Source organism: Protopterus annectens, chromosome 6.part1, assembly GCF_019279795.1.
Source record: "Protopterus annectens isolate FY-2018-M chromosome 6.part1, PAN1.0, whole genome shotgun sequence".
NCBI classification, from domain to species: domain Eukaryota; kingdom Metazoa; phylum Chordata; order Ceratodontiformes; family Protopteridae; genus Protopterus; species Protopterus annectens.
In genome coordinates, this window is record NC_056738.1 from 347,235,684 (window position 1) to 347,251,207 (window position 15,524).

The following is a 15,524-nucleotide window of genomic DNA, read 5'->3' on the forward strand; positions in this document are numbered from 1 at the left end:
AGATTTTAATTCATATTTAAATAGGTCAGCTGATATGTGGAGACTGGGTTGTCTTATCTGGGAGGTTTTCAATGGATCTCTGCCTCGTCCTTCTGCACTGCGATCTCTTGGAAAGGTAACATGCTTTTTCTACTCTAATCTTTCTTTGTATTTTTTGTTTTAATGACTGTTGAACTTTAACTGGTGCAGCTTTGCATGTTGCATAACCTTCATGAGGTTGCTCTTTTATGGAGTTATAAGTAATGGTCAACCAACATGTGATAATTTTCACCGTTTATGTATTGCATTTTAACTGAACCTGGGTGGATGTTTTGGAGGACATCTCTGGTAGTAATCTTGAAAGTACTTGGTGTGTAAGTAAGTACAACTCCAAAAATAGTGGCATAAAACAAGACCTAAAAAGCAATGTATGTTAGATGACTGAACATCAAGAACCTCCTCCTTGGTGGGTACACATCTGAGTTTATTCTTCCTTATTATTGCAGTATAGTGTACCTTTATTGGATTTTCACACACTAAGGTCATGTACTTTTGTGTAGAGCATATGCCAAGATCTTGCACGTCACACTTGCAGAGTGCAACTAGCTTCTTAGTTTGCCAGTACTTTTCTGCCACTGGCATTATTTGTAAAAAAAAAATCCTGTACATTTCTGTTTAAAGCATTAAGTATTTCTTATTGTTTGCATGGCTGCTGTATTGTGAGTCTGCATCGCACTGGCATTCTCTTTGTTGCTTAGGAGAGAAGCACATTGTGAAGTAATACTGTAAGAGTAAGCATTTCAGCCTAACTACCTGCAGTTTTGGGAGGGAGAATCTTCTAGCGTTTCCCAGTACCCAGCAAATGGCAGTAGGTGAAAATGTTCATCACCTGCTTGGATCCCTGCCATGATCCCAGGCCTTTGTTGGAGCACAATCAAAAAACTAGGGAAGTATATGGTAGACAGTTATCGAACCCTTCTAGAGAGAAAATAATCCATGAGATGATGATCTGAGCATGTTCGTTACATCCTCCCCCTCAAGCAGATGGTCTCAGGGTTATGCCCATCCTTCTGTTCTCTCCTTTGATAGTCACATCGCCACAGTAGTCGGGAAGTCCTTCTACGTGGCACACCCCATCATAAAAGGGTTCTCATCCAGGAAAAAAGAGGTCATTGTTCCCCTCTACTCGACACTCATAAGACCCATTATAGAGTACAACGCCCCATTTGGAATGTACCTCACAAGACATCTGCAGCAGCTGGAAAGGCCACAGAAGTACCTCACAAAGAGGATTACTGGCCTCAAACAAATGCCCTACACTGACCGCTTCAAAAAAACTCCAGCTTTACTCTGTAGCAGATCGCCTACTCCAAGGTGATCTCTACCTAACATATAAAGCTATGTCAAACCCAGAGCTGTTGGACATGCTACACCTAAAGAAATCCCAATCCCTCCGAGCTACACGCTATAGGGACCTAAACCTTGTCACCACAATAAACAGGACATGCTGGAGGGATAGATTTCTGTCCCAGAGACTTCCCATACTCTGGAACAGGCTACCCATCTATGTCAAGCAAAGTTCTTCATTAGCACTCTTCAAGAAAAATCGTGATGAGTGGATGGGAAATAGGAAATACACCCCAGGGATCACTTCTGTGTCTCTGCTCGACAGTGGCACAGGAAAATAACTTTCTTTGGTGGTGTAAGGCAGGTAACCTTGTTGGCTAGGCTTACATAGGCCCTTGGACCGATAGCCTAGTACCTACCTATGAACAGATGGTGAGGGGTCTAAGAATAGTACCCTGGACAGCCACATGGGAGGGGTTGAAGCTTTGGCTGTAGGCACTGCCAATCTTCCTCTGGGTCTGGTGGAGCATCCTTGTGTCCAGCCTGATCAAGGAGAATGGCACCTTGAAGCACTAGCTTTTGGTTCCATGGTAGTTTTCAGGACAGAGGACTGTTTTTGCTGGACTTCACCCTAGATCCAGCAGAGCTAGATGACATGGACAGAGGATCATCCCCCATATCCTCCAACACCAGGATCTGTGGTTTAGGCTTGTGAGTTAGACAGCTGTTTGTGTTCTGGTGGGATAAGTTTTGTTTGGTACAAGAGACCACCTTTAGGAAACATGGCGTGATATCAACACAGGGCCTGGTTGAGACCTTTCAGACCCCATTATGTCTCTGAGAGGTGAGTCCCAAAGCACCATTCGCCATGTTGCTTGACTCTTGATGACTGCCGACTGCATTTTTGGTCCCAGGGTTACCATATGTCCCCAAGCGTACTCAGAGGATTGTCTCATGGCTGTCATTTCTTCACCATAGAAATGCCTAAAAGAGTATCTGAGGAAGGATGGTGAGGAGCAGGAGACGTGAATCATTCCCCTCCATAGCTTATTACTAGGAATACCTGGAAGCTTCTGGAGTCTACATCTCTGGCTTCCAAAAAAAGTGGATGCCATCTGTACACCTCCTGCAGAACGTAATGATGTCCTGGTCAAGCACCTTGGAGTAGACTCCTTTGTGATTTCATTGGTCCAGTACAGGACAGAAAGACCACTGCATTTCACTGACTTGCTGCCGAGTAAGGAGCATAAAGCAGTGATCAAGATGGGAAAGAAATTGATCTTCTCTGCCACTTTGGGATTTAGCTCTACCATTTGCTTGTCTGATATGTCTGGATTCCAGTCCCTCCCAGTGGCTCAGATGCTGGAAGAACTTTAAGCTCTTCCTTAGTCTGGGTTCAGGGAACAGCTGTTGAAGATTCTGTCAGCAGCTTTAGTAGACTGTTGTGTGCCTGCTGCAGTTTCTGTGTCAGGTGTCTGTGCAGGATGACATAGATAAGGTTGCCATCTAATAAGGAGGAACTAAGGCAGCCCAGTCTGGGTGCCCCTTTTGTGAGGGCAGTTTTATTTAGTCAGCCTTCGAAGGACATGATTAATGAAGTCCTGAAAAGGAACCGGTTCCAACTACTATGCAAGACCTTTATGACTACCTAGCTACTCTTTGTCTTTTGTGTAGGCTGAAAAAACACCCCTTGAAGAAGAGCTTCCCTTTCAGAGTGAGGACTGTCCTCCAAATTGTGTAGGCTTAGGTACCCAGAACTTTGTCCTTGCCAGACCAGCAGTCAAGAGTCCTGAGTATTTTTAACATGTTGTATATATGTGTGAAAGGTTGGGGCTGGTGTTTTTTTACACATGGTCATGGAGACCGACATCTTAAAGCTTTTGGAGATCCAAGCTGTTTGTGTTCTTTGGACTCAAGACAGATGCCATTTCCTTAAGGGGCTATATGGGTTGTCCTGCCTGTTGAAAGGGACCTTGAATTCTGCATTTGTCTTTCCTTAGATGTTCATCGTGTTTCACTGCTGCAGTCATTACACTTGGGTTATCCTGCTGTCAGGCGATCCTGCAGTCGGCCAGAGTTCCAAAGTCTTGGTCCGGCATCGGTTGCTGTCGCTTCTTCCCTGACGTCAGTGCGCCAGGGGTATATAAGATGCAGCCAACGCCATTTTCTTCAGTCTTTCTTGCCGCGCGGTGCCCGAAGCAAAAGCAGTTCGCAAGTGCCGGTCGGCCGACTCCTGAGATTTTCAAATTCGAATTTCAGAACCGAAGTCTTCAATAAAGCTAAGTACCCCGTTGGGCAAACTTTTTCTTGCCTCAGACTTATGTCAGTTGTTGTTGTTGTGTCTTTTGGCTTTTCCCGGTTAGGGGTCGCCACAGCGGAACTCCGGTCCGCTGATGATTGGTAGTTGATTTTTACGTGCCGAGTTACCAGCCCTGACGCACAACCTTCAACGAAGGTACACCCATTCATGCATGTCTCCACGCAGAAGACGCTCTAGCTGAGAATCGAACCGGACAGCATCTTACTGTGAGGCGACAACGCTACAGCAGCACCACCACCGCGGGACCTCAGACCGATGTCAGTAAAAGTTAATAATTGCATTTCTTGTGGGAAGCAAATACCTCATAAGGATTTTCATTCTTGCTGTATTCCATGCCTAGGCCCAGACCACGACATCACTAGTTGTCGGTTTTGTGCTAGATTTAACAAGCGCACTATTAAACGTCGGTTTGATTTTGCTCGCCATTATTTTGGTTGAAGGTTCAATTATACCATGCCGTCGGAACAACCGATGACCGGAATACACAAAAAACAAAAAGACAAAGATAAGGACAGGCATCTGAGGTCCATAACTGACGATGAAGCCTCTTCTAGGCCATTCGCCGGTTCTCAGTGAGGCGCATTCGCAGCCCCTGACACCCACTACCTCAGAGCCACAGGCTGCCTCCGACTCCCACGTGGAGTTTTCTAGGCCTCCGGAAACTCAAGGTATTGGGCCTACGGAAATTAACCCCTCAGATGGGTCTGGAGCCGCTGAGCAGGCATCGGCTTCTGAGGGTGTTTTCAGACCTTCACAGCTTACCATCAAAACAACAACCAAGTCTTGTTGTTGTTGTGTCTTTTGGCTTTTCCTGGTTAGGGGTTGCGACAGCAGAACTCCAGTCCACTAATGATTGGCAGTAGATTTTTACGTGCCGACTTGCCGGGCCTGACGCACAACCTTCAACGAAGGAACGCCCATTCACACGTCACCACACAGAAGACACTCTAACTGAGAATCGAACGGGGCAACGTCTTACTGTGAGGTGACAACGCTACCGCAACAACAACCAAGTCTAAAACTCCATTAAAGACAAATAAACAAGTACAGCATTCACCTGGACAGGCCTCCATGCCTAAAAAACAGATGCTCAAAATGGCCAAAGACCTAATTACTCTGATCAGGGGTTCCCATCCCCCTCCTAATAAAAGGCCTAGGCAGGATACAGACGTATGATTCCTCTGACCAGGTTTCCATTTCTTCTGATTCCTCTTCAGACCAGGGATACTCTTCACCCCCCTATGAGGACTCTGATGCTGAAGAATCTATCCCTTCAGCCTCTCCTCCCGAGGATTACTCTTTTGGGGAAACGTTACATACCATGAGGGAGCATTTCCATTGGGAGAGCCAGGATTATTCAGAATCCAAGAAAAGGCTCAGAGATTTTCTTTTATTGCCTCAGCACAGGCCCCTTGCTATTCCGCCTGTGTTAGATATTGTGGATGATGTGTTCTCTGAATCCAGTTTAACCCCTGATTCTTTCCCCCAGCTCCAGTCAAGCCAGATAGGTACTACAGAGTCCCTGACTCTCGCAAATTTCTTTATACAAACCCTGCTGCTGACCCCGAAACTATTTCCCAGGGTCCGAAAGGGGTAAAGGCTTCCACTGCTAAAAATCCAGTTCCCTCTGATAGGGATTCTAGAGCATTAGATAGATGGGGGAAGAAAGTTTACACTTCTGCAACTTTAGCAGTAAGGGCTTTAAATTGCCAGTTCCACATGCTTAAATACCAACAACATTTAATGTCTCTGTTAAAGCAGAAAATGCTTACAAGCTCAGAAGGTCCTGACTATAAGGAAATGCAGGATTTATTGCATGCAGCTGAACAAGTGGGAAAGCATACTCTGCATGTGGTTTTGATTCATTAGAGGCTTGTAGAGCCACAGTTACAGGATCTGTGATTCGAAGGCATGCTTGGTTAAAAGAACAAGGTTTACCTGATCATGTTAAGGCAAAATTATTGGATGCTCCTTTACAGCATGATATCTTGTTTGGTGTTAAGGCAGAAGAGGTATTAAAGAAAATGGAGGATAAGGCAAAATCTACGCAAACAGTGAAGGATTTCTTACAGGTACAGCCACCTCGATTTAGCAGAAATTGGCCTTCTAAAAATTGGTCCTTTCCAGTGTCAGACAGACCACAAAGAGGCATTTACAGACACCCAAGAGGCAGATCTCAGCCCCAAGGCTGTTACAGACCACGACAGTGGGGTGCTTCTACCCCAAAAGGAGGAGAAGACAAGTCACAACCTTATAGGAAACAGTCCCAATGACTCCCCCTTCACATGCCAAGCACTTACCTTTTGGCAGCTCCCTTAGGGGGAAAACTAGCTCTTTTTTCACAAAATTGGCATATAATCACCCAAGACAAATGGGTTCTGGATATTGTGTCTCAATGTTACAGGCTCCACTTTCACACTCTACCAAGGCCAAAAGGAATGTCAAACCTGCCATAAAATCAATGGGCAGAGGCACAAAAACAAATTACAGCCCTCATGGACATGAGAGCTATTCAGAAAGTGCCACAACAAGAATGAGGACAAGGATTTTACTCAAGACTTTTCTTGGCCCCCAGAAAGGACAAAGCCTGGAGACCCATACTGGACCTATCTACTCTAAATACTTACCTGAATGTTCCGAAATTCAAAATGTTGACACTACAGCAACTTCTTCCCATGCTGGGCAAGAAGGCTTGGCTTGTTACTTTGGACCTCAGAGGCATACCTGCATGTCCCAATCAGACAAAATTGCAGAAGATACCTCAGATTCATAGTTGGCACAATGCATTACCAATTCTCTGCACTGCCCTTTGGCTCATCTACTGAGCCCAGGGTCTTCACAAAATGCCTGGCACCAGTAATTGCATTTTGCAGACAAAAAGGAATTCAAATATATCCCTACTTGGACGACTGTCTTATTCAAGCAGAGAGCAAGGACATTCTTCTAAAGCATCTGGCGTTTGTAAAAAGATTGCTAATTTGCCTAGGGTAAACAGTAAACAAAAAGAAGTCAAAACTAGTGCCCTCACAAGAGATAATATTCCTGGGTGCCAGCTTAAATACAACGGCCCAGATGGCTTATCTCACGCCAGACAAACAAAGACAACTGACTCAGTACTTTCAGTTGATGGCAACAAAAACCCAACTCCCTGCAAGAAAAATTCTGCAGGCCTTGGGGTTCATGGCGTCCTGCATACTACTAATACCATATGCCAGACTGCATATGAGGAAATTACAATGGTACCTAAAAAGTGTTTGGACTCAGCACTGTCACAGTTTGAAAACAGTAATACCACTTATTCCCTGCCTACAACAGGAGTTTCGATGGTGGGCACAGGCATGTCACCACAACAAGGGACAGCCTTTCACTTTACCCACAGCCAGGCAGACACTAACAACAGATGCTTCGGATTACGCCTGGGGAGCACACATGGCAGGAAAATGTATTCAGGGCAAGTGGGTTGCAGACCAAATGCATCTTCACATCAATTAAAAAGAGATGCTAGCTGTACAAAATGCCCTAACAGCTTTCAAGGACCTTCTGCATCCAGGACAACTATTACTAAAGATGGACAACACCACAGTTATGTGGTACATAAACAAGCAAGGGGGCACTCATTCCTATCCCCTCTGCAGACAAGCCATGACTTTGTGGAACACAGCACTGACCTATCAAGTTCATCTGCAAGCACAATTCCTGGCAGGAAAGAAAAATACTCTGGCAGACGACTTAATGGATCCTCAGGAGTGGAAATTAAATCCACAAGTATTCTGCATGTTCACACAAAAATGGGGGTGCCCAGACATAGATCTTTTTACCTCCCCTCTGAACTGCCAACTACAGAAATTCTGCACAAGGACTTGCCACACACAAGCATGGAAAGTGGATGCTCTCTCATTCAGCTGGAAAACCCTAAAAGTTTATGCCTTCCCACCACTGCCTCTCCTTTCAAAGGTACTCCTAAAAGCCAGACAAGAAAGGCCAAAAATGATCCTGATTGCCCCAGACTGGCCACGCCAGCACTGGTACCCAATCTTAAAGAACTTGTCTCAAGGCCCAGCATGGATATTACCTCAAATTCCTCATCTTCTGACTCAACAAAACAATCAGATCCTGCACAGCCAGCTCAAAACCTTAAACCTGGCTGCATGACAGATTACTTAGCCGAGCAGCCAACACCTCTCTCTAAAGCTGTTATGGATGTCATTTTGGAGGCCAGGAGGCCCAGCACCAGGAAATCCTATTCAGAAAAGTGGAAGAGATTCTGCGCCTGGAACCAGGCTCAAAGCTTTGACCCTCTTGTTCCAAATATTCCTCAGATATTACAATACTTAACTGAGATACTGGACAAAGGCCTATCCTTTTCATCCATTAAGATCCACGCCTCTGCCATCTCAGCTCATTACAACACGGATCCTCCTATTTTCTCTCATCCATTATTAAAACAGTACCTCAGAGGGGCTAAAAACATAAGACCGCCCCAGAGAGCACCAACACCAACTTGGGACCTCAACTTTGTCTTGGAAATACTAACTTTACTTCCTTTTGAGCCAGCCAATTCAGCAGAATTAAAATATGTGTTATGGAAAACTGCTCTGCTTCTGGCAATAACCTCAGCACGAAGAGTCTCAGAGTTACAGGCACTAATGGCAGTGGAACCTTTCATCATTTTTCATCAGGACAGGGTTTCTTAAAGAACAAACCCTACATTTTATGCCAAAGGTGGTATCCAGTGTGGCTTTTAACCAAACTATTCACTTGCCAACATTTTATCCAAATCTCCAGAATAAAGGGGAGAGACTTCTGCACTCATTGCACATACACAGGCAGTTACGCTTCTACTTGGACAAAACAAAAGCTTTCAGGAAAACTGAGCAATTGTTTGTAGCATATGCTGTAGGATCACAGGGAAAGGCTATTTCAAAGCAGACCATTTCAAAGTGGATAGGACACTGTATCCGTTTCTGCTACACACAGCATGGAAAAACTGTACCTAGCAACATTAGGCCACATTCCACCAGGGCAACAGCCACTTCAACTGCCTACCTTAGAGGAGTACCTACCAAGGATATTTTGGAAGCTGCAACTTGGAGTTCAGTGCACACCTTTACCAAGCATTACCACTTGCCTCTTTACTCTAAATCCAGAGCTGGCTTTGCCACTGCAGTGCTGCAGGGCCTCATAGCCACCCCAAATCCTTTATAGACCCAGCCACCCAACCTCAGCTTTGGGATTCAACCCAAGTGTAATGACTGCAGCAGTGAAACACGAACATAGTACAGTTTTGTACCTACCATAAATGTAGATGTTCAAGTGTATTCACTGCTGCAGTCCAGGTTACCCTCCCTCCATCCCCACTCTCTTAGCTGGGATTTATCTATACCTTTCTACCCTATACAACCTATGTGGTGTATTTGCTTGTAACTGAAGGTATTGTTTTTATTTTTTATGTATGTTTTATTAGCAATATGTATTGCCTACCTATTTGGGGGCACCTGACATCTGGGGCAAGAAAAACTGAAGAAAATGGCGTTGGCTGCATCTTATATACCCCTGGCGCACTGACATCGGGGAAAAAGCGACAGCAACCGACGCCGGACCAAGACTTTGGAACTCTGGCCGACTGCAGGGACCACCTGATGGCAGGATAACCCAAGTGTAATGACTGCAGCAGTGAATACACTCGAACATCTACATTTATGGTAGGTACAAAACTGTACTTTATGAAGGGTATCCTGTCCTGGTCTACAGTGACTTCAGCAGACACAACTGGCCTGCAAGGGTCTGGATGGAGGCTTTGTGGGGCTATGCTCTTGTGGCCATAAGGCACATGGATGGTATTGCTGGGCACAATGGACCCCTTTTTAACGTACCACTGTCTTTAGTCTGAATAGAGTTTCCTTCAGGTTACTATAGGTGGGTGTCTGTGTCAATAATGTTGCTATTTGGTCTGTCCTTTATTTCTAGCATGTTTACTAAAGTGGTAGCAGTTATGATGAAAACTTTGCTGGAGAAGAAACTCCTTGTATTCCATTACTTAGATGATAGGGTACTGGTTGTCTTATTTAAAGGCTGACAGGAGTAAGTGGTCAATGGATGTAGTTGATGAGATGATTATAAACCATAAGTCCTCTCTGATCCTGTCTCTAAAGATTGCCTTCATCTGCATAGATCTTGACACTGACCAGTGATGGGTATTCCAACTCGCGGTGCTGGTCGGAAAGGTCATGACTTGATGGTCTGAGTGACCTTGCAGCACCCAAGCTTAGACTCCCTTTTGTATTTTTTGGACATTGACTGCCATAGACCTCATTGTGACTTTTTGCATTCCTGTGGATGTGAGTGTTGCAGTGGATAGCAAGGTGTCAGTGACTGCTAGGTCATCATGCAATCAGGTATTCTGTTGGTCTTGTTCCTGGAGTAGTTAACATCCTCCATCCATCAGAAGGTGTGTCTGCTATTCCTGCAGTGAAGCCTGTTACATACCCTCTTGATAGATACTTTGCTTGCAGTGTGGGGAGCCTGTTTCATTTTCTCCATAGTTCAAGAGAATTGTTTCCCTCTAAAAGAGGGCTCCACATCAATCCATTGTTTTTTGTGCCAGCTATCTAATTGCGAAGACTAAGGAGAGAGAATTTTGCTGAGACCTTTCCTTATATTTTTCCATTATCCAGTCTGTCTTGTTCCTGAAAGGCAAAGAACAATTACTTGCATCCTGAAATGAGGTGTTGCAAGCCTGGCAATGGGCCATAGATGGACTCACTCTTGGCAGTTTGTGTCTCGGGTGAAGTGAAGTGTTAGTGAAATTTCACAAGTGTCTCCTCTTTCATGGCACTAAGAACTCTTGGTTGTGTGCACTTTGGTAATTTCAAAATTGCTTCACCATTCCACAGATGTCTGCATGAGCTGTGTCTCAAGTTATTCCATTGTCAGGGTATAAATAGCAGGTATTTTTTTTACACTGTAACCTTATGAATGACAAGACTGTGGCCCATCATCTGCTGTAATATCTTGGGGTTCATCATATTAACTCTAATTTAAAGACCCCATCTTCTTCTTGAGACTTGAATTGCTTAGTTGGTAGGCTTGTCCCCTCCCCTTGTTCGAACCTGGTTCAGTGTCTTTGAAGTTTTTCTTCTGTAAAACTCTTTTTACCTCATTTTTGTGGGATCTAAGTGGGGTTTTTTTTGCCTTTATTCCATAATGAACCAAGGAACAAACAGTAATCCAAACAGACTAAAGCAACCACAAAAAGACTGGGCACCCAAGGAAAACCACAGCTCAAAGTGTAAAGTTAAAACTCCAGCAGTTTATTTTCGTCACGAACTCCACACAAGTAACCAAGAAATCTCCACATAAATCCACATACAAAGTTGGTTGAGCGCTTTCATCTGCCTATAACAGATTTCATCAGAACCAAGAGACTCTAGACACAAGCCCTTATATAGCTGATTAGGCGCCAAAATTGGTTAATTGATCATTAAATCAAAACATAATCTGTACACAAAAAAACTGTTATAAAACCAATAATGAAATGTGAACAAATGCATAAAAATGCATAAAAAATACATGAAAAATACATGATGCATGTAAAATGTTAAACCTGCCTTGTAGAACTTTTTAAATTCATAGTGACTTCATTATAAAATATTAAAAATTCTCAAATTCCTATAATACATATACCTAATATACATACAAAAAATCTAAACATTGTCCTATGTACATACAAAAAATCTGATAAGGTCCAAAAGCAAGTCAATGGCACAATAACTGAATACTAATACATACAAGAGAAGACCCACATACTGAGAAATGTCAACATGAAAAAAGTCAGAATATATATACCCTATAATGTAATAAGATCAGGTGTGATCCAAATAACTACATGTAAAGGGTTGCATATATATATAATCGAAAAATATATATGTTGTGGTTTCGTGGTTGCTTTATTCCATAATGAACCATATCTGATCTTTCACAGGGTTATGAAATGTGGACCAGTCCACATTTCTTCTTTAAAATGGTGTCAGAATTGTCCTTAAACCAGTCCTTTCATCATATGTTTCTTTTGTGGAATCTGAAAGAAGGTGGGAAAGAACTGCTTTACAGCCTAGGCATATGCAGTCAATTCAAGTATTAACATAACTATGAGATTAGAAAGGCTAAATCTACAAATGTACTTTACAAGCATATTCAGCAATTTCCAGACCATCATTTCCTGTTTGCCATCATTGAAAAAGTAGAGGTCAGCCCTAGAGCTGGGCCATGGAAACCATTAATTGAAGAGAGAGCTTTGGTGGCAGATATTTTTGAATGCTTTAGTCCCCCCATGGTTTAATGATGTTATATCTGTACAGTGCTTACTCAAGAGGAAGGCATATGAAAAATAATATGTTTATATTTATTATCATTTGTTTTTATTTTTTAGGATGAATGCATTAGCATTTGTGCATCATTTGTGCTTATGTCCTGGCCTAAGTTAGTGATGAACAATAGTCATTCTCAGTTTTATATCATAAACACACTGTTGTAAATACATGCACTTTTCTTGATAACTGTTGCTTTAAATATACACTTGCATTGGTGTCATGTGACAAGGAAGCTATTTAAGTGCAAATTTCGAATTGTTCTGGTTTTATCTGAAGAAGTCTGTATGCTTTTAGATGAAAGTGCTTATCTGTTTTAGTAAACAGTTCATCTTACTTGATTGTGTATTCTCTGACAGAGTTTTCCAGTAAGTTTGTTATTTTGGCTGTTTTCTTGCAGTTCAGGTTCTTCCCAGAGTGAGTGCTTCAGTTTAAAGAAGATGAAAAATAGGTTTCTTCTCTTTTCTTTCCAGAGATCTTAGGGCTTCCAGTTGTCAAAAAAAACTTTTATAAAGTGTATTTCAGACTTTTTTAAATATTTTGCCGGCATGTAGCTAAGTAACCATTGGAAATACCGCTTACAAAAGCTACTCCACTAGGGCTGTGAATGTTCCAGTCTTTCTTCAAAAATATCTCCACTGTTAATAGTTCTGTCTCAGTCAGTTGGTCATTAATTCACACATTCACCAAGCATTTTTCCGTGGATTGTGATGCAAGGATTCAGGCCTCCTTGGTATTTCAGTACCTCAAAATTAAGCATTCTAAACATTTGCCTGTTGTTTGCCCTTCAGCAACTATTACTGCAAGGGGTTTTGCATTGCTTTGAATTTCTAAGAACCACAGAGCTGTTTGGGGCAGGTGTATGGTGTTAGATGTGCTTTCCCTACATTTTCTTAACCATACATTCCTTGAAACTTTTGTTAGATGAAACAAAAGAGTTAAAACTACAACTTGATGAAACTCTGAGAAAAAAGTGTTTTTTGCAAGGTAGCAACCCCCCTGCACAACCATGTAAAGGATTTTGTACCCATAAACCCATGCTTGTACATAGTAATGCTATCTTTGCATAACTGTGGGGGGAAAGAAAAAAAACCTGTAGAAATGGAATTACTGCCACTGCACAATTAGAAACTGTATTAATAGTGACTTTTTTTGGAGGTCAGGGATTAGGAAGATCGCCATTGGGCATATAAACTCCATGACTCCGAACTTGATGGAATGCAGAGTAATGGTTAGATGTAACTGATATATTCTTAGCGTATTAGTTAATGTATGATGGTCTTTCCTCATTGGGTCACAGTCAGCCTCCCACTTCTGCTTGTGTTTTGGCATCCTTCTATCCACTATTTGCTACTGGACGTCCAAGTAAGATAGACAGGTATATATTTATATATAGCTCTGTATCCTGTAAGCATGTAGGTGTCAAGTCTTCATTGTTTTTTTTTTTTTTTTTTTTTTTTTTTTTTGTAATTTGCAAGAAACCAGCTCACAGAGTGGTTGAGGATGGACTGGCACCATCAGTGGCTAGGCACACCATGTCTTTATGTGACATGTGTTGTCATGGCATGTGCCAACATAAAGCATGCTTTCCCCAGAGCACGGTATAAGTGCTGCTGCGAAAAAATATGTTTAAGTAGAATGGAAGGAAGGTTAAATCCCATGGTGTACACTAAAAAGATATTCTCCTCTTAGATGAATTGATATGGTAAGGACACAAGTTTTAATTACTGCTGTGTATCACATAGTTAATTTGTAAGCGACTGAACATACATAAGTAGAAATATAAATAACATGCAAAATGTATATTGTATTGCTGAAAAGAAAATCCTACAAAAACAATATGGTGGAGCAAGATTAAAGTATGTTTGCTATTTTTTAATAATTTTTCTAAGAAAAGGCTGCATACATGCACAAGTAATACAGATGGTTTCATTGCCAACATCAGCAAGTGTTTATGACATGATTAATTGCAGTATAGATATGCACAGTCAAGGAGTAGGAGCCTGTAACTCAGTGAGTGGCTGTAGCATTTCTAAAAATTCATCTGTAGAAGGTATGCAGCAACATAGGTAATTACTAAAGAACCTCCAGTTGCTTAACCCATTATCTCTGTGTCCCAGGTTATCTCGGCAGCACAGAAGAGAACCAGAAGTGTGAGTCCTGAAATAAGTTAGCATATCCTCTTCAGTTTGTTATTTTTTGATCGATATGATTCCAGGTAAAAAAAAAAAAAAAAACTCCTGTCCTCAAGACATTCATATGTTTGTTCTTTTTTTGGGGGGGGGGGGGGGGCTAAAGGTTTTAGTTTATCCTTACTATATCAAAAGCATGCAGGCTTACTTACGGACTTTATTATTTAACTCCAATGCCTTGAATGTAGATTCCAGCAGTACATAGCATTTTGCCTGATTCATGCAATATATATTTTATCCCATTCTGTCTCTATATCCAGCTGCAGTGCAGTATGCATGCTTTTAAATATCTGTTTTTCTGACCAGCATTTGCAGCTTGAACTGAAATCATTACTGCTGGTTCTGTTAACTTTATTGCAACGTAAAATATGTCCAGTTTCTTTTTGTATGCAGCTCAGTTGTGTTGTCAAGGTATCCGTGTTCTGTTTATTCTACTGTATTTACATACATTTCCAGCATTTTCTTTCTTGCAGACTTGCTAAATTATTACATCCCCAGTAAAGCCTACAGATTCTTGTCCCTGTTAAATGCTTTACAACATACTTTGTCATGCATGTAACCATACTTCTTACATTTAGTGTTGTTTCTACCTGATCATTTATTACCAAGCATCTTCATGAATGTTATGCAGTCACCATCAGTTTTGATTTCTTTTTAATGTTTTGGTGCTTCTGGGCATTTTTTTGCCGTCACTTTCATTCACAGCCTTTATTTTATATAATTCCAATTATTCAATCATACTTTTAGTTGAATGCTTGAAAGATTATGTGAGTGTCCCACAGCAGTCACTTCTCCAGTGTCATGTCTGTTTTCTTTAAAAACCTGGCTTTGACCTGATCATTTCTAATTCTAATACAGTTCTGTTTCTTATTAAAAAATTATGTTAGCCAAGCTCAGTGTTGCGCTTCATGCTTGGTTTCATTACATAAACAGCAATTGACAACCAAACCTCTTAATATTTAGTAAAAATAAATGAGTTACATAAGGTACATCTTTCTGTGGTGTGTAGTGTGTTTGGGATTTATTTTCATTTTAAATACAGAAATATTGCTTCTGATTTCCTCCTTAAAGTTTGATATGTTAAATGCCTTAATTACTTCCTTGTCAGAGGCGATCAGGAATAATATACACTGCATATTTTATCATTTTTGTAAATCCACTAATAGTGAGATACATCTCAAATTGTTAAAACCACATCATTCAGTTTTAAGAAGTTTTACATGAAGCTCCAAAGCTGTTGGTAGTTGTAGTGGTTATCTCTAGCCAAAAAAACTGAAGAAATGCTGCAGAAAAAATGTTACTAGCTTGCTAGAGTGTAAA

The 15,524-nt window shown here is 41.7% G+C and overlaps 1 protein-coding gene across 1 annotated transcript in view; it reads left to right on the plus strand.

Annotated features, from left to right (window-relative positions):
- SCYL1 (SCY1 like pseudokinase 1) overlaps positions 1–15,524 on the plus strand; it is a 1,581,020-nt gene that overhangs the window by 410,196 nt on the left and 1,155,300 nt on the right. Inside the window, exon 5 of the mRNA XM_044075764.1 lies at positions 25–115. Coding sequence (XP_043931699.1) covers positions 25–115 — 91 coding nt within the window. The remainder of the gene's footprint in view (positions 1–24; positions 116–15,524) is intronic.